This window comes from Odocoileus virginianus, chromosome 9 (genome assembly GCF_023699985.2).
Source record: "Odocoileus virginianus isolate 20LAN1187 ecotype Illinois chromosome 9, Ovbor_1.2, whole genome shotgun sequence".
Lineage (NCBI taxonomy): Eukaryota > Metazoa > Chordata > Mammalia > Artiodactyla > Cervidae > Odocoileus > Odocoileus virginianus.
The window spans coordinates 16,121,585-16,141,444 of record NC_069682.1 but is presented as its reverse complement, the minus strand read 5'-3'; the positions used below and the strand labels follow the sequence as shown (position 1 = coordinate 16,141,444).

The 19,860-nt window shown below is 37.3% G+C and overlaps 1 protein-coding gene across 14 annotated transcripts in view; it reads left to right on the top strand.

Annotated features, from left to right (window-relative positions):
• Positions 1–19,860, top strand: part of CREM (cAMP responsive element modulator) — a 62,928-nt gene that overhangs the window by 18,794 nt on the left and 24,274 nt on the right. For 9 of the 14 annotated variants that reach the window (XM_020872719.2, XM_020872724.2, XM_070472013.1 and 6 more), the window contains 3 exons: positions 12,817–12,963; positions 16,041–16,138; positions 16,281–16,423. In XM_020872719.2, the coding sequence (XP_020728378.1) occupies positions 12,817–12,963; positions 16,041–16,138; positions 16,281–16,423 (388 nt within the window). Of the gene's footprint in view, positions 1–6,975; positions 7,238–12,594; positions 12,702–12,816; positions 12,964–16,040; positions 16,139–16,280; positions 16,424–19,860 lie in introns of those variants that run through there. The other 5 variants (XM_070472020.1, XM_070472018.1, XM_070472010.1 and 2 more) reach the window with 4 other exon arrangements.

The window sequence follows — 19,860 nt, the reverse complement described above, 5'->3', positions numbered from 1 at the left end:
AATAAAGTCAGCCACTGTTTCCCCATCTATTTGCCATGATGTGATGAGACCGGATGCCATGATCTTAATTTTCTGAATGTTGAGCTTTAAGCCAACTTTTTTACTCTCCTCTTTCACTTTCATCAAGAGGCTCTTTAGTTCTTCTTCACCTTCTGCTTCTTTAAAGGTTAATTTTTGGCTTTAAAACGCACTCTGTATTTTCATCCCAGTGTATTAAATGTGATAATACTTTGCTTTTTTTTCATTTATTTTTATTAGTTGAAGGCTAATTACTTTACAATATTGTAGTGGTTTTTGCCATACATTGACATGAATCAGCCATGGATTTACTTTGCTTTGAATGAAAATTGATGTTTCAGGAACTTCCCTTGTGCCCCAGTGATTAAGAATCTACTTTCTAATTTAGGGGACGCAGATTTGATCCCTGGTCAGGGAACTAAGTGAGATCCCACAGACCGAGGAGCAACTTAGCTCATGTGCCACAACTAAGACCTGATGCAGACAAATAAATATTTTTTTTAAAAAAAGAAAATTGATGTTTCAAAGATAATTTCAGCAGGTATAAAGCAAAGTCAAATTTCAGAAAAAGATTTTGTTTTTTCACTTCTTATAATCAGAAAAAAAAACTGCTACAAATCTATTTTAGTATTTAAGAGATTGTTAGAGATTTTCTCTCATTTGTAATGATTTTAGGTACTTTTTGTTTGATGCTCAAGTCTTAGTTTTAGTAGCAGGTAGTTTGTCACTAACAGTAATGGAAAAATAACTGAGTATAAACAGTTACTTTTTTACCCTTTCTCTGATTCTTCCTAGTTAAAGAGTATGTTGTGGGGAGGGAATACAGGCAATGCTGTTGATTAAGGGCTATAGTTTCCAATTTGCAGGATAAAAATGTTCTGAAGATCTTTTACAAAAGTGTGAATATGATGAATAGTACACTTAAAAGTGGTTAAGATGATGAATTTTATATTATGTTTTTTTTTTACCACAATAAAAAAAAGAACAGCAAAAACAAAAATAGTAGACTAGACACTGAAATTTTTCAATATTAGAAATGTTAATTTTTATAGTTTCTTCCTTGAGTAAGATTCAGCTTGTTTACTTTGCCTCACTTCAGTTTTTGCTGCTGCAACCTCTGTAAACCCCAAACTATTAAAGGAATTACATTTGGGAAGCACAGAGGCTTTGGGAAATTTTTACTCATTGATTAATTGTGATGACAGCATCTTAGTAATGATCTTCAGAAATGGGAGCTTTCCGAGCCCTCCCCCACCCCCAGAGGTACAACCTGTGGTTCTCCAAAAAGGCATAGGAGAGAAAAGCCTGCTTGTGAGGTCGAAAATATGGGGTTGGCCAAAAAAGTTTGTTCAGGTTTTACGGCAAAACCCAATGCTAAGTAAAGGCAATATCAGGTGAAAATAGTGCAAGCAGAAATAGTTCAGGAAAAGTACTTGCCTTTAAGTAGGTAGGTTCTATACAGCAGTAGACCTCTTTTTAAATACCTTTTGAAAACTAATGGTTATTTATTTGATATCAGATATGTTAATATACCGTGATAGGTACTGCCAGTACAAGTTGGCCTGCCAGTTCCTCAGAACTTTCAGTTTTACCTTTTCTAAGGGCTTGTTTCCTGCTTTGTACTTGGCATAAGGAAAAAGAACCCTAACTTACACCAATACTCACTTTGAATTAAATGTTTTACACATAGCTCAGTTCTCACAACAACTCGGTAGAAAGGTACTGTTTTCATTATCTTTTGCAGTTGAGGAAAATTTGGCACAGAGAGGCTGAGTAACTTGTCACAGGTCACACAGCTAGTAAAAGGCAGAGCCCAGGAAACCTGGCTTTAGATTGCATTAAACATTTCCGTTACTTCTATGATAATACATAGGTCTCAGTGTTGAACCAGATTATTTCAGAGGACATTTCCTGGGAACATGCATGATCAGCAAAGAGTAGTCATAATTATATGCTATGTATAGTTACTGTGGGGCTTCCCTGATGGCTTAGCTGGTAAAGAACCTGCCTGCAATTCAGGAGACCCTGTTTTGATTCCTGGGTTGGGAAGTTCCACTGGAGAAGGGATAGGCTACCCACTCCAGTATTTTGGGGCTTCCCTGGTGGCTCAGATGGTAAAGAATCTGCCTGCCATGCAGGAGACCCAAGTTCAATCCCTGAGTCAGGAAGATCCCCTGGAGAAGGGAATGGCTACCCACTCCAGTATTCTTGCCTGGAGAATTCTATGGACAGAGGAGCCTGGCAGGCTACAGTCCATGGGGTCAAAGAGTTGGACAACAGACTGAGCAACTAACACTTTTCACTTTCAAGATAGTTTCATGTTTAGGTCCCAGTTCAGCTTCTGATCTTGGATATATGAAGAGCATAGAAGATTTAAACTTTATCCATTTTGATGTTTTAGTAACTGGTTCTTATAAATCCTGGCACCAATAGCCAATCTAAGTACTGAGCAGTAACTCTGGGGCCAGGAGCACAAGAGCACTCAGAGCTTTAGAATTATGTTTTATAAAATGGTGGGGAAGTCAGTCTCATTGCCTTTAGTAAAATCAATTGATTGATTATCTTCTTGGCAGTGAGTCAGCTAATTATCATATACAGCAAACGTGGGGCAATAAGTTATTGCTATTTTTCTGTATGGTTAAAGAAAAGACATAAAATCCACAGTCTTAACAAGTTCAAGTGTATAGTTCAGTAGTGTTCGCTGTAATCTACTTGCATTGTTGTGACACAGATCTCTAGATCTTTTTCATCTTGCAGATCTAACACTCTGTACCTATTAAACAACAATTCCTTTTTATACACACCCCCAACCTCCTGTAACTACCATTCTATGTTTGGTTTCTATGAATTTGCCTACTTTTGGATACCTCATATAAGAGGAATCATCAATATTTGTCTTTTCAGTCATGTCCGACTCTTTGCAACCTCGTGGACTGCAGCATGCCAGGCCTCCCTGTCCATCACCAACTCCCTGAGTTCAACCAATCTCATGTCCATTGAGTCCGTGATGCCATCCAACCATCTCATCCTCTGTTATCCCCTTCTCCTCCTGCCCTCAATCTTTCCCATCATCAGGGTCTTTTCAAATAAGTCAGCTCTTCACATCAGGTGACCAAAGTAATGGAGTTTCAGCTTCAGCATCAGTCCTTCCAATGAACGAGTCTTCTCCAACACCACAGTTCAAAAGCATCAATTCTTTGTCACTCAGCTTTCTTTATAGTCCAACTCTCACATCCATATGTGACTACTGGAAAAACCAGAGCTTTGACTAGACAGACCTTTGTTGACAAAGTAATGTCTCTGCTTTTTAATATGCTGTCTAGGTTGGTCATAACTTTTCTTCCAAGGAGTAAGTGTCTTTTAATTTCATGGCTGCAGTCACCATCTGCAGTGATTCTGGAGCCCCTCCCAAAATAAAGTCTGTCACTGCTTCCACTATTTCCCCATCTATTTCCCATGAAGTGATGGGACCGGATACCACGATCTTAGTTTTCTGAATGTTGAGATTTAAGCCAAGTTTTTCACTCTCCTCTTTCACTTTTATCAAGAGGCTCTTTAGTTCTTCTTTTCTTTCTGTGATAAGGGTGGTGTCATCTGCATATCTGAAGTTATTGATATTTCTCCCAGCAATCTTGATTCCAGCTTGTACTTCCTCCAGCCCAGCGTTTCTCATGATTATCTTATACTCAGATAATCACGATGGTGTGATCACCAACCTAGAGCCAGACATCCTAGAATGTGAAGTCAAGTGGGCCTTAGGAAGCATCACTATGAACAAAGCTAGTGGATGTGATGGAATTCCAGTTGAGCTACTTCAAATCCTAAAAGATGATGCTGTGAAAATGCTGCACTCAATATGCCAGCAAATTTGAAATTATCTGCATATAAATTAAACAAGCAGGGTGACAATATACAGCCTTAACGTACTCCTTCTCCTATTTAGAACCAGTCTGTTGTTCCATGTCCAGTTCTAACAGTTGCTTCCTGACCTGCATACAGATTTCTCAAGACGAAGGTCAGGTAGCCTGGTATTCCCATCTCTTTAAGAATTTTCCAGAGTTCGTTGTGGTCCACACAGTCAGAGACTTTGGCATAGTCAATAAAGCAGAAATAGATGTTTTTCTGGAACTCTCTTGCTTTTTCGATGATCTAGTGGATGTTGGCAATTTGATCTCTGGTTCCTCTGCCTTTTCTAAAACCAGCTTGGACATCTAGAAGTTCATGATTCACATACTGTTGAAGCCTGGCTTGGAGAATTTTGAGCATTGCTTTACTAGTGTGTGAGGTAAGTGCAATTGTGCGGTAGTTTGAGCATTCTTTGAGATTGCCTTTCTTTGGGATTGGAATGAAAACTGACCTTTTCCAGTCCTGTGGCCACTGCTGAGTTTTTCAAATTTGCTGGCATATTGAGTGCAGCACTTTCACAGCATCATCTTTTAGGATTTGAAGTAGCTCAACTGGAATTCCATCACATCCACTAGCTTTGTTCGTAGTGATGCTTCCTAAGGCCCACTTGACTTCACATTCTAGGATGTCTGGCTCTAGGTTGGTGATCACACCATTGTGATTATCTGGGTCATGAAGATCTTTTTTGTATAGTTCTTCTGTGTATTCTTGCCACCTCTTCTTAATATCTTCTGAGTCTGTTAGGTCCATACCATTTCTGTCCTTTATTGAGCCCATCTTTGCATGTTCCCTTGGTATCTCTAATTTTCTTGAAGAGATCTCTAGACTTTCCCATTCTATTGTTTTCCTCTATTTCTTTGCACTGATCACTGAGGAAGGCTTTCTTATCTCTCCTTGCTATTCTTTGGAACTCTGCATTTAAATGGGTATATCTTTCCTTTTCTCCTTTGCCTTTCGCTTCTCTTCTATTCACAGCTATTTGTATGGCCTCCTCAGACAGCCATTTTGTCTTTTTGCATTTCTTTTCCTTGTCTTTTTGTGATTGGCTTATTTCACGTCACATAATGTCCTGAAGGTTTATCTGTATTTTATGTGATAGGAATTCCTTCCTCTTTGTATGTACACACCACATTTTGTTCATTATTACTGTTTTTTAAGGTTGTTAAGTCAGTAATCTTTAGGGCTTATGCATCAAGTGATTGGTAGAAAAATTAATGTAGAATAATTCAAGTGAATTGAAGTTTCCTTCATAGGCATTCCTATGAGTTGATATTGTGGTGGTAGTTTGGTTGCTAAGTCGTTTCTGACTCTTGCACCCTCATGGACTGTGTAGCCCGCCAGGCTTCTCTGTCCATGGAATTCTTCAGGCAAGAATACTGGAGTGGATTGCCATTTCCTTCTCTAAGGGATCTTCCTGATCCAGGAATCGAACCCAGGTCTCCTGCCTTTCAGGCAGATTCTTTACCCACTAAGCTACGAGAGAAGATCCCAATAAGTTGATACTGGTCAGAAATAAAGGTAAGTGGTTTTAGGCATTCATTCTGTAGCTTCAGACTTTTGGCATGTTCATTTCTTCCTCAGTATTAGAAATGAATCTAATCTATATCATTGTCAAGAGTAGTTTTAATATCGACTGTTTGCCGTTAAATTTAAGCCATCTGTTGGGTAAATGTCATTTTGGGCTAAGGATCTCATAGCAACCTACTTTATTATGTGCATTTATCACTTTGTAATGGAGTTGGCTAGAAAATTATGATCAGTTTTAATTTCAGTCTTTTGAAATCAATATATAAGACTGATTTTTAAAAGTCTAGAGCTAAAAGAATTTTGACTTCTCTAAAGATCATGTTCACAGTCTTTATAAATATAAGTAAAACACATATCATATTAGAATATAAAATGATGCTCCAAGTACTATTAATAGGAAATGATAAGGATCAGCTAGGGAAAAAAATTCGCTGGAGCGTTGGTTTTCAAAGCATAAAGAAACCCTAATTTTGTCATCACCAGTTGCCACAGTGATCACCACCGCTTATTGGAAGTATTATCAGAATAGATGATATAATTAAGAATGACTTGATTCTGATATTTGCTTTGCTTTCAAAAGGGGAATTTTTTAAAAGAGACATATTTGGCCATTTATAATTACAGAAACAGAACTACTTCCTTTAAATTCAGATTATAGATTTTAGATAGTTTTTGTTTATTCCCTATACAAGGATTCAAAGATCATATTGTAGTTCTCCTTAAAATTTTAACATAGATATAAAAATATCAGTCTTATGTGTCCAACTCTGTTTTCAGTGCTTTCATTTGATATTTACAAGGTAAAATTTAACTCCATTGATTTTTGCAATTTGTTAGTTACACTGTTTAAAAAAACCAGAACCTCAATATGGGAAAGAAAAACACTAAAGACACTACAGTGATACCAATTCTATATTTTTCATGTTGTGTTTGTCTTCATTTAATGCAATTAAAAACAACTTTTTAAAGAATTTTTATTTATTTATTTATTTATTTGGCTGCACCAGGTCTTAGTAGTGGCATGTGAGATTTAGTTCCCTGACCAGAGATCAAACCTGGGCCCCCTGTATTGGGAGCATGGAGTCTTAGACACTGGACCACCAAGGAAGTCCCTAACTACAACTTTTTAAAAAAATGAAGTGAAATATTTTGTGTCATTTTTAAAGTGTACACATTTACAATATTCTTTTCCTGTTTTCAGCCTTATTCTTTAAACACTTCTTTTTCCCCATAGAAGAAACAGACTCTTTTTGAGAATCCTGTCTTAATACACAGAAATCAAGATATTTTTCCAGCTTCTCCTATAGGGTGTTACTGGGTTTTCACTGCAGTCCTTAGAATTAAAATAGATAATGTGTAGATTTGATTTTTCAGGCAGCAGAGTTGATAGTTAAGTCTGCTAGACCATGCATTCACATCTTCTCATCCTTTATTAACTGTCTGGAAGGCAGGCTCAGTGGCTGTGTGACACGCTCAGCTGCACTGTGACATCACAAACCCCATCATAAGGGAACCTAGCTACCGATTGGTGCCAGTCCACTAGGTGCTAATCAAATGCTGTGTTACAACATTGTGAGGTTTTACCAGGTATAAGTGTCACTATTAGGAGATTTTTTTTATAATTCCAAAGCCAAGTGAGGCTGTCAACTGCATCATCTTCATTTATTTCATCACATTAACTCCTGTTTCTAGTGAGGTTTTCAGGTGAATGTGGTGGCATCAGCATAATCTATGTTTCAGCCATCCTATAGAAGAAGATTATTCTTCAGGGGATCTGGAAAAAAAGGTAAACTGTCCAGCATGAGTTCATTTTTACACTTTTCAGAGCCTCATAAATAGAGGTGTAAAATTACAAAATATAAAATACACCCATTTTATGTTTGTTTTTTCAGCGGTTGCTTGCTTGATTGTTGGAATGTGATGAGTATATTGATAGATCTTCCCATGGCTTTCTTTCCTACTTTTCTTTTTTTTCCACATTGAATTACAGTAATAATTATTATTATAATACCTGGATTTATGGTATAACCCTTCTTTTTTTTTCATTTATTTTTATTAGCTGGAGGCTAATTACTTTACATCATTGCAGTGGTTTTTGTCATACATTGAAATGAATTAGCCATGGATTTACATGTATTCCCCATCCCGGTCCCCCCTCCCACCTCCCTCTCCACCCGATCCCTCTGGGTCTTCCCAGTGCACCAGGCCCGAGCACTTGTCTCATGCACCCAACCTGGGCTGGTGATCTGTTTCATCCTAGATAATATACATGTTTCGATAATATACATGTTCTCTTGAAACATCCCACCCTTGCCTTCTCCCAGAGTCCACAAGTTTGTTCTATACATCCGAGCCTACTTTTCTTTTAGACTGTTTTTTTTTTTGCACAGAAGTTCCCTCCTCTGAGAAGCTTTCCACAGTAGGTATACCTTAACGTAGCTTCCTTCCACCCTCGTCTACCTTATTAGTTGCTGTCGATTAGTCTCTTCAGTCAGTTCAGTCGCTCAGTTGTGTCCAACTCTTTGCAACCCCATGAATGGCAGCACACCAGGCCTCCCTGTCTATCACCCACTCCTGGAGTTTACTCAAACTCATGTCCATCGAGTCGGTGATTAGTCTCTTAGTTGTGTCCAATTTTTTGTGACCCCATGGACTGTGGCCCACCAGTTTCCTCTGTCCATGGGATTTTCCCAGGCAAGAATATTGGAGTAGGTTGCCATTTCCTTCTCCCGGGGATCTTCCCTACCCAGGGATCAAACTCGTGTCTCCTGCATTGGCAGGTGGATTCTTTATCCCTGAGACACCAGGGAAGCCCACCTCACTAGTTACCCTTCTTAATTTTCTTTTAAGAATTTGGCACCTCTCCCAAATTATGTTTTTGTCTCTTCATCTGTTTTCTATCTCCTTCTGATTTAGCACTTCTTGTTTACTACTTTATCTCTGCTGTCTAGACTGATCCACAAGGTAGGCTTCCAACATTTGTTGAGGGAACTAAAGAATGAGTTAATTTGTAAGTATGACTTGTTTCTGTGAGATTGACTTGTTACAAATTATTGGAATGAATATTTGATGTTTATAAGAAAAATGAGGCTTCCCAGGTGCTTCAGTGGCCAAAGACTCCACCTGCAATGCAGGAGACACAGGAGACTTGGTTCGAACCCTGGTTTGGGACGATCCCCTGGAGGAAGAAATGGCAACCCACTCTAGTATTCTTGCCTGGAGAATTCCATAGACAGAGGAGTCTGGTGGATTACAGTCCATGAGGTCACAAAGAGTCGGATACAACTGAGAACATTCACACATGAGCTTCTTCACTGCCCAGAGTCTGGACATTGAGTTTTTACTGCAAATACAGATTCATATAACTCATCTCCAGAATTCTGGGAATTCAGTTTTGTTCTAGTGGGTATAGCTCTCTTTTCTACAGCAGAGTTTCTTCTCACTAAGCCATTTTGATGAAACATTGTTTAATAATGTAAAGTCCTGAAAATTACACTTGAAAGACAATTAGAGCGACTTTAAGCATGATTTATACTTATCAAAACCCCCATGAATCTTTCTTGAGTTGTTCTTCAGAATATCTAATTTTTCTGCAGCAGGGTCATTTCCTTGAAAGTGTGTGGAGCATTAACTGCATCTCAAGCCACAGGTCTCGTCTGTAGGAGTACTGGTGATGCCCTTGGGTATAATGTACCTTCTGTTTTGCTCAGTCTCTGACACAGGAATGGTCCATCAAGATTACTGTGGATGGTGATTTTGATCATGCTGCTGTGGTAGAGCTAAACTCGCAGCCCATTTCAGCACTGCTTTGAGCTGTGAGCAGGGCCCAGAGGCTGCATGAGGCCAGAGCAGCAGTTTTCAAAGTGCAATCCAGGGAACCCTGGAGGAGACTCCAAGGACCCAGTATTTTCCAAATAACTACTACATGATGTTACACAATCATGTCTGGAAGTTTTGGAGGATAACCCTATTTTCATAATAATACTAAGACTTTTTTTCCCTCTGTATTGGCATTTGTCTTGATGGTGCAAAAACAGTGGGGGTTAAAACCGTTGGGGCCTCATCCCAGTCATGTAAGTGGCACCAGACTTTGTTAGTGGTCATTGCAGTCTTCACTGCATTCATTTGCAATTGTTTTTTTTTAAATGTCTGTTCCACTTAAGACTGTCCCTGATGAAGCACACATGAGCTTCATGTAATCATTACCAATTATATTAAATCTTGACCCTCAAGTACATGTTGTTTTAATATTCTGTGTTCTGAAAGTGGAACATTCATTGAAAGCATTTCTGCCACTTACTGAAGATCCATGGTATCTTGAGAAAAAAGACAAGTTATTGTCTGAGGGACAAGATGAATTAGCTTCATTCACACACACACACACCTGCCGCTGCCACAGGATATAATTTTTCTCAAAGCAGTAGCAAATAACTAAATTATATCTATGTCTGTTCAAACTTGAGTATTTGAAAAATTTTTCTCAAGCAAATGAAGTAAGCTTGTCACATCAAGTAAAAAGTGTTTATTGCTGATGATAAAATTCAGGCTTTTAGCAGAAGTTTCAAATTGTGGAAATTCTTCATCTGCCATTTTGAGCTTGATAACTTGCCAATATTTTATAGTTTTCCGATGAAGTTGATCTTGATTTTAGTGAATGTAATTTTCTGATAGTGTATCATGAAATTTATCAGCATTTGGGAGATCTACTTAATTCAATAACTCAGTATTTTCCAAGTAGCTACTACTACATGACATTACAAAATCATGCCTGGCTAAAGAACCATCTAAAGTATAAGACAGAGCAGTAGTTTCTTTTTTTTTTTTTTTTTTCAGCATTTATGTATTCTGCTGCATCAGATCTTAGTTGTAGCACGCAGGATCTTTAGTTGCAGTGTGTGGGATCCAGTTCCCTGACCAGGGATTGAACCTGGATTCCCTGCACTGGGAGTGTGTTATGTTAGCCACTGGTCCCCCAGGAAAGTCCCGGATCAATCGATTTTAACGTAACCAAGTTTTCAGATTCCACATGGCCACTAAAAAAAACCACTTGCTGAGTGTTGGGGTAGTATCCAAGAAGAATACCCACATTTTTCTGAAAAAGCTATTGATAACACTCCACCTTTTCTAATCATACATCTGTATAAGGCATATTCATATGCCAATTAAAATAACTTATTGCAACAGATTCAGTGCAGAAATAGGTAAGAAAATCCAGCTTGTTTTAAGTTAAACCAGACATTAAAAGAATTTGTAAAAATGTAAAACATTGACATTCTTGGTACTAATTATTATGTCTTTGAAAATAGTCTTCAGAAAATGCTATTTATGTTAGCATGTGATGGAATTATTGATATTTTTAAATTAATTACTATTTTTAAAATTTCTCAGTTTTAATTTCTATTTAGTAAATATCAATATTATATATATATAAATATACACACACACACATATAATATAACAGCTTATATATATAAGAGCTGAGCTGCTTGTCATAGCCAGTTGCGCACATCTTCTTCCAGCTTTGTGTTCAGTGTCACCCATTGGCAGCTTAAAATCTGCATAGTAGGAGTATTTTCATTACAGAAATCTACAAAATTTACCCATAGCATTTTCCCTTCCCAGGAGCTGGCTGTACATTTACAGGATCCTGCTGGATGTAACATAAAAGTTATTTGAGGTCATCAGTCATTTTTAGGAGTATAAAGGTGTCCTGAGACTTAAAAGTCTGAGCCTTAGTCATTTGGCAGAGGAATACTTTTTTTTTTTTTCTGGCAATTGGTTCACAAAGAGAAGAATCCCTTATATATAGTTCATGCAGGGAACGTTTGTAGAATAAATCTAGTGGCTTTTAAACTTCTGGATGTTAAATCTGAGGGCTCCATTATGGGATGCCCTTTTTCTTTCCCCTGAAATCTAAAGTTGGCAATAATACTCCAGGGGCAGGTGGGCTGAATTTGCCCATGGGGCTACGTGTTGGGTGCTCTCTGCCCCGGTTTTTCACTTTTCTGTCCAGCTGTTATCCAGACCATAGGAAGGCCCGGCTCAAGGGGCACCTTCCACACAACACCTCCACTTGTTCAGACTCCTGCTGATCTTTCTGTTCTGCACTCCTGTGGTTTTCATGACCTGGACAATGGAGCAATTAGTTCTCTCTGTTTGCGTGCTATTGTTCTTTAGGTGTTGGTTTTGGCAATTCTGCTTTCCACCCTGGTGCACCTAGTTCAGTGCTCTCCATGTAGGTTCTCTTGCATGGATAGAAGACTTTACTTCTAGATTGCCGAAGAAGTTTGCCTTCCAAGGGAATGCTGTAAATAAATCTGATTATTTGTTATAAACCCAGTTTGTAGTAATTTTTTAAAAGTATTTGTGTAAGTTGATTGGAAATGATTGGTTTTCCTTCAAGTGAGGGCCCACAGAGGCTTCCTTCAAAATTTGTTTTAGATTCTGTAGTCTGCCACCACTCATAATAGAAACTAGTAGGTTCTTTCATGTCCAAAGTCTCTGTCTGTTCCGAGGAGAAGTCATAATGAATAGTGAAACTTAGTAAAATGAGGCAGAGTTTGTCAGATTACGCCGGCTTTTAGGACTGAGTTGTTTACCAATTAGAAACTTGGCAGGTTTTGAGTCCAGAGAAGTGAACAAAACGAAACAAAACATGTTTTAATGTGTTTTGCTGGCAGGGCTCTTTGTTGCAAGCACCCAAGGTGGTGGGAAACAGCTGTATCTCCTCTGTGCAAACCAAGTGATGCTTCTGCATGCTGAAACTGTGGGGAGGGGAGTGTGCAAGGACCACACAGTCTCCAGGGCATGAGCTTTCTCTGGTTTGGAGATGCTAAGAGCCTGAGAGGTCCTGGGACTTCTTTGACCTTTGCCTTTTTTTGTGACTCTTGGGGCATAAAAATAACTGCAATTTTCATCAGTATAGAGACAAGGTATTAGCTTATATCTGGAGTAATACTCTAATATCACATGTCAGAAGTTGCACTTATTAAAAAAATAATTTACCATATTTAAGTTCTGTCTCTGATTGCTCTTAAGAAGTTAGAGAGAGTAGTTTATACTCTGGCCTAAAGAAGGCTTCACTGTTAGTAGTCTTGAGGTAGTAGTGAGGTAGTTTAACTGCTTTAGAACTTTGTGCTTGGAACATTCTTAGCCACTGAAGCATGGGAACTGAAAGTGAGACGCATGGGTTCTTTAATATCTGTCACATCAGAGAATGACTGTTCCAGCACTGTAACCATCTCCTAATGGTGAGTACCCTGGCTTGCTGGTCATTTCTTAGAAGCAGGGAAAATAGGCAGATTGTAACAGTGGAGAAAAAAAAAAATGTTCAGCCTTAATCTTCAGTGATGCTGGTTTTTGCAGGTTTCTGTAGCTGGATCCAGCACCGGAAGAGGCTCCCCAGCTGTAACTCTCGTACAGTTACCTTCCGGCCAGACCGTCCATGTCCAGGGAGTAATTCAGACACCACAGCCATCCGTTATTCAGTCGCCACAAATACAGACTGTTCAGGTTGGCTTCCTTCCTAAATGACTTCTCTTTGACTTTCTTGAGCTTTTATTTTTTCTTTTACTAATTCATTTATCCTTTTTTTTTCCCTGTAGATTTGATGCTTTTTTTTTTTAACCATATAAGGAACAATCTATTAGTATGGTGGTAATTTCTTTTTGTTTTGTCAACACTGGCTTCTTTATTTATTTTGAAATTGCACATTTGCCTATGTTCATTGAGAGAAAAATTATAAAATACAGAAAAGAAGAAAGTAAAAATAATCTCAACACTCAGATATAACTACTATTAACATTTGGTTGAAAGTCTTCCATATATGTTTTCTATGTGCATACATAAACATGTTTTAATGGCATGCAGTATTCTATTATTTATATGTACTATATTATTACCAAATTATAAGGTAGTAATGTTACCAATTATATGTAGTGTCTTTTTTTAGTCACAGATGACCTAATATAAATTATTTTAATACAATTCAGCATAATGTAACAATTTCCATATTTTAAAAGTATTTTTTAAGTTTTTAACACCTTGAGAAATGTTATTTATACACATCCCTGTGTTTATCTAAATATATGTACATAAGCTATATTTGTATATTTGCCTAAAAATTTCTTTAGGATAAATTCTAAGTGGTTGAACTGGTGGGCATGGAAAAGAGTGATGATCAACTCTTGTTATTAAACATTTGGAAGAATTCCTTTTTATTTCTGTAGAAGTTTCTTTTTTTTTGAAAGTTCCTGAGTCATGTCCAGCTCTTTGCTGCCCCATGGACTGTAGCACACCAGGCTCCTCTCTCCTGAATTCAGGCCAGAATACTGGAGTGGCTAGCTGTTCCCTTCTCCAGGAGATCTTCCCGCCCCAGGCTTTGAACCCAGGTCGCCCACGTTGCAGGCAGATCCCTTTTTCTTTGTGAAGTGCTTGGTGCCCTGTCGGATACAGAGGTTGACTCGAGCTGCAGTTTTGTTGTCAGCTCCTAATTCGCAGGTCCAGTATTCTCCTTTAAATTGTTGCTCTTTGCTCAAACTCAGATTCATTTAGCAAAGCTCTCCAAAAACACTTAAAAGTACTTGGAGGCTTCTTTGGAGATGTCTGATAAACATCGTAATGTAAATATTGTAGTACTGACACTGTTTTCACCAATACTCACAGTAAAGTGTAGAAATTTATGTTTATTGTTCATTCAGTATGTGTGCCATGATATAATTGTTAATTGCTGTTGCATTTATACATCAGATTAAACCTTGGTTTTTTTAGATGTGGTTAGTGTTGCGGTTGTGATCCAGAGACATGTTTTGTTATTTATTGTCACCAAAGTTGGTCATAAATTCTTAACATTTCTTAAGCAAAAACAGTCTTTTTTGCATCAACAGATATAAATTATTAAGTATGCATTTTTAAAGCATACTTTTCTCTTTTACTAAATTTATTTCTGTTCCTTTTTAAGGTCAGTTTGTCTTTATCCTTTAAATATTGAAATTATTTGAACCTATCTGATGACAAAAAGATCTGTGAAGAAAACGTAGTTGCTTATACGGTCTTGTTGCTTAGTTGGTCTTGTCCTTTTTCTGTGTGTTTGAATCTAGTTTGTTGCAGAATAAGGATAAGAGTTGCACCACGATACTGGAAGTACTAAATCCATGTGCAATAAAAGTCTGTTTATCTTTGTGGCACAGATGTCTCTTCCAAGTTGTTCAAAAGTTTGAGTGATTCTCAGTAGTGTCTTTTTTTTTTTTTCCTTTCTTGTGAGGACCTTGATTCTAGGAGCTTCTGACTCTTTCTGACTCTGATTATAAAACAAGACTGTCCACTCTCCTTTTTGTGACTTTTATTAGGATGCAGATATTTCTACTTAGCTTTAACCTCGCTGGCACTGGAAGAGAGAGTATTATCTCATTTTCAGTAGGCTGTTTTAGATTTTGTTAAATGGGTGACTTAATTATCTTTACAGAGGTAGGAGCATGTGGATCTTGTCTTAGAATTCTGACCTGGTGAATGATGAACTTCAGTTTTCACTTTCTACAGTAATAGCCTACCTTGCACAAAGGGGTGGTTATGATTATGCAAGAGATGTGTGAAAGCCCAATTGAAAGTGATAAATAGTTGGTGATGATGTATGGTTGTCTGACTGCAACAATAGTTTCTCTAATAAGTTCTCTTCATGCCTGAGTGTGCTTCTGTATAGGGTATCCATGACCAAAGATGCATGGTTATACGTGTGGGCAAACATACATGCACATCCATATGCCTTGGGAAGTATATGTTCCTGCTTACATTGTTGGTATTTTAATATGATTTTTTGATTATATCAAATCAAATCCCATGTCCTTATAATATTCATTGGAGGAGTTTTGTAAGCTCAGAACTAGATGATAGATGATATTAATAGGCAGTTTTGTAAACTCAGAACCTATGATAGATGGCTGAATATATTGAGAACAGTCATGTTGTGGAGAGATTTGTTATTTTAGTTTCCTTTCTTCAATACTCATGCTATTATACTAGTCCTTCAAAAAATGAAATTGTATTTAAAACTGATCTTTCTTTTAAGGAGTAATTCCTTATTTTGACAAGACCTACTGACATCAAGCCCAACCTACTTCTTGTAATATAAATCATGACTTTAACCAGGTTTGTTAACACAAGTATTTACCTACTTAATATTCTTTCTTTGGATCTAATGTCTAATTTGAAGACCCAGCCTAAGTCAGCAGTGGTATTGTTTTCTCTGTCATGTGCTTGCTCACCCTCTGCTGGATTTGTGAGACGTTTTCAGGGTTGGGGCTTAGGCCTTGTGTGTCTTACATTGAGTGTTTTCCTGAAGCCTGTCTGGCGCGTGTGCATTTCTGTAGCGTCTGTCATCTCTGTCATCCTTGATACACGGGCTGGTTTACAGTGAAGCGTCAGTGTCTGCCCTTCCTCTCCTGATCTAGGTTGTGAGCACGGTTAGCCCGGCTCTGTGTTCTGTGGGCAGTGCCCGGCTTTGGGCTGCACACAGAGCCCCTTCAGACACTGAGTTGTGAATGAAGGAGGTACCATGGGTTTTATGATGCATCTCAGGAACTCTTGTGTTATAGGTAGCAACCATTGCAGAAACAGATGAGTCTGCAGATTCAGAAGGTGTAATTGATTCTCATAAACGTAGAGAAATCCTTTCACGAAGACCCTCTTACAGGTAAGTTAAGTTTCCTACAGTCATGAAAAGTTTTTCCAAAAAGGGAGAAATAAAGATAACCTCAGATTCTCCCCTGATAGCTTTTCTGTTTTAAATCTCATTCATGTATCTTAATTCTTTGTATTGATGAATTATATTTTAGAAAAATACTGAATGAACTTTCCTCTGATGTGCCTGGTGTACCCAAGATTGAAGAAGAAAAATCAGAGGAAGAGGGATCACCGCCTAACATCGCTGCTATGGCAGTGCCGACTGGCATATATCAGACTAGCACGGGGCAATACAGTATGTATGCGGCAATTCCATATGACGTAGTGCTAGCTTTAAGTCTCTTGTTTCCCTGAAGCAGCTTGGGTTTTGGCACTAAACTGTTCCATTTAAAAAATGCATCATAATACCTAAATTGTGTATCACAGTGTGAAAAGTACATGTTAAATAAGTGAGAGATTTGTACTGACAGTTTTCGTATACTTTTGAAAAATAACAAAAAAATTTTGTTTACTAAATATAGAAGAAAACTTTGGGTTCAAAATAAAGAGGAGGTTTTTCTTATTTATATGTTTGTATTCACATCTAGTAAACACTTAAAGCTTACTGTTTTTGTCTCTATGATGCATGTGAACATAGTAAGATATAAATGTCTGTATTTTGTTCCTGTTGACTTTTGTCACCAACAATTACATCTTACTAATCTCAAACAGGTGCTTATGTTTTCTAAACTATGTTTTAAATGTAATTCTGTTTTCACTACTCTCTACTGTGTTAATTGTGCTGCAGCTTTTTCTGGAAGAGAATGGAAAAATGACTTATTTTTTTAAACTGACGCAATTGGACAGATCATTTTATCTGAAGTTTTAAGCACCAAAAGCTGTAAATAAACAGATGCATCCACATTTAGTCTTGTGCATTTTAATGGGCTGCTAGTTCTATGCTTTGTGCTCCAGTTAAGGCACTAGTCTTTCCCCAAATCAAGAACATTTGGTATAAAAAATACTTCAGTAAAAAAAGAAAGAAAAGTGGGGAGGGAAAGAGAAAAGGGCAGGAAAAAAGTTTTTTTAAAAAAAAGCTAGTTAGGTACAGAAATATGTGTGATGTTAATGAATGTGTTGATCCAAGTACAGTGTTAATATTTTAGATATATTTTCTGTTTTCCCTTTAAAAAGTAATAATACCTACAAAACATCTCAAGTTTTAACTTGTGACCTGGCTGCTGTAATCTGTGGGAAGGCCTTATACAGTCATTAGTTTTTTCTTTTAGTTGTGGTAGATTTGCAGTATTAAGCAAATTCTGCTTTGGTGATTCTGGTTCTTTGGGTAGCTCCTACCCTGGTACTAGGCAGAACTGGGCTATAATAGAATTTGTCCACATCCTGTACATAGCGCTGATTGGACATGTCCAAATTCAATGTTGGGAAAAGAGAACTCTCCACTGTCTGTAAGAGACCTTGAGGTTTTCCCCTTCATTTCTCTTTTATCACTTCTCTGATTTATGTGCCTTTTTTTGTCTGACCCGTGGGAGTAGATGCTGGAAGTTTTAGAACCAGTGTGACTGGGCGGGGCTTGGAGATGCTGGAACCTCTTGGTTAGTCAGCTCTGGCCTTGAGCAGTGGGCTGTTACCATCTGATCATTGTCTCTTTTGTGTCATGACAGGGAAAATGTTGGAAATTACTGCTGAAATTATGCTAAGATATCTTAAAGTTTGGAGGGTGATTAAGATGCTATCATCTTACACATCTCTCTGGCATATCCTGAAGCTGCTTAGCAATTGATCTGTTTCTAAGTGACATGGGCAAGGACGCTGTGGGTGAATTTGCCTAGATTATTAGCTGAGAGTTTGGAGTCGTGAGAACATGTTGGGTTGAGAGGATGTTGAAGCTGGCGATGATACGGGGAAGGAGGTGGTACATGGTCCTGCCAGTCACTGCCTGGTGTAATTTCACATCTCATGTTTCTTTGAAGTATGACTAACACTAAATTACCAAGCTCAGGGTTAATGTGAGAACAAAAAGAGACAACAGATTTTACCTGTGGGGTAAAATCTTTTGACTCTTCATGTCAAAAGAGACATACTGCTTTTGATGTGAAACAGAGAAATGTAAGCCAGCTGTGGCAGTGTCTCACTCACTGTCATTAAACTGTCCTCTCCAGCAGCATTTCTTGAGCTCTTAGCGTGCGCTTAGAGCTGGGGGTTCAATATTGTCGTCACTACTTTGGGTGTGGAGTATGTGGGTGTGGGGGAGTGGAGTCAGGGGTTCTGGTTGAGAACTAGAAAATCAAATGTTTAGAAATCAGGGTATATATTTATTTGCCACATTAAAAGTCATGGACAATTTTTTTTTCCTTAGCATAGAAGTTCAGGCATATTTATTTACTGTTTACCATACAGTTTCTCCATAAGATGTCATGGACAGTTTGTTACTTAGTTTTCTTAATTTGGACCCATACAGTATGATCCTGGCAATTATTTTAATAAAAAGTTGTGTTTGTCCAATATGTGTTGTCTGCAGGTTAAAAACTGCCATTTTATCAGCTCTCAAAAAAGGGATATTGCCTATGTTAAAAATGGATTTCTTAGATACTTAGTGACACTTGTTTATGTTGATAATTATTTCATTTGACAAGTAAATACTAATATTTAAGTTTTTCTTTAGAAGACCTTGCTTTAAGTGTATATTTATAACAAGATCCATTTTCATCAACCATTTCTTACGAGCAATAGCTTAACAGAAATTAAGGATTAAGTGTTCTTAAATATCTAGAAATAGAAAGAGTTACTGGTGTCCTTTGGTTTTTAGATTAGAGTTTATTTTACTAGAATTTCTGGAGATTTTTCTGTGTATTTCTATGTACCTAGTTTTGAGATCGTTCTATGAACTTTTATTATAAAAAGATTTTAATTCTCTCTTCAACTTTTATCCATGGATAAAAAAACTTCAAAAATTATTATATATAAATTATAATTATTATTTACTTATTTTACTAATTATTATTTATTCTAATTTAATACAGTGAGTTCGTTGGTGTTAAAAACAAAGGAACTGTAAAAGTTGAAGAAATAAAAATAAAAAGTTAAAAAATGAAGTGTGCTAAAAAAAAAGTGTGCTTAAGTTTTCTCATATACAAGTAGTTGCATTTTTAGTAGTTGAAAGTGAGATATTTATGGAAGTTGGCTTTATTATTTCGACTTATTTTTTTTAATGACAAAAGCAAGAAGTGAAAGTTAGAATAGGCTATTTCCAAGAGTAGGGAAAATAACTTAAAATAGGCAGGGATTCATTATTGCAACACCAAGAAAGTGAGCTACACTTGCGAAACTTTACTGGAAGTACAGATCATAGTGACAGGGTTGCTGTATGCCAATTAAGTCATTCTGGTCAAAGAAAATCTGATTTGTCTCAAGAGACTGTTTCTGAACAATGGTGGTTCAGACTGTCTTAGAATTAGCAAAGAATGTTACTTGCTGTATGACATGCATTGAGTGGGAATGAATTCATGAACAGAGGTTGTGGTTATTCTATTTGTGCTGTTGTAGGTAAAGAAATTTAAATGTTTGAAGTTTCTTCATTAAATTTTCTCTAAAGACAGGTTTTTTTAAAATCCATTGTTGAGCTAATCCTACTTCTTCCCTTACCAGTTAAGGGCTATCATCCAAGACTTCAAATTATTTTTTCCTAAATATCCCTGTTTCTTTTCTTGCTCCTACTTTGCTTTCCTAGGAATC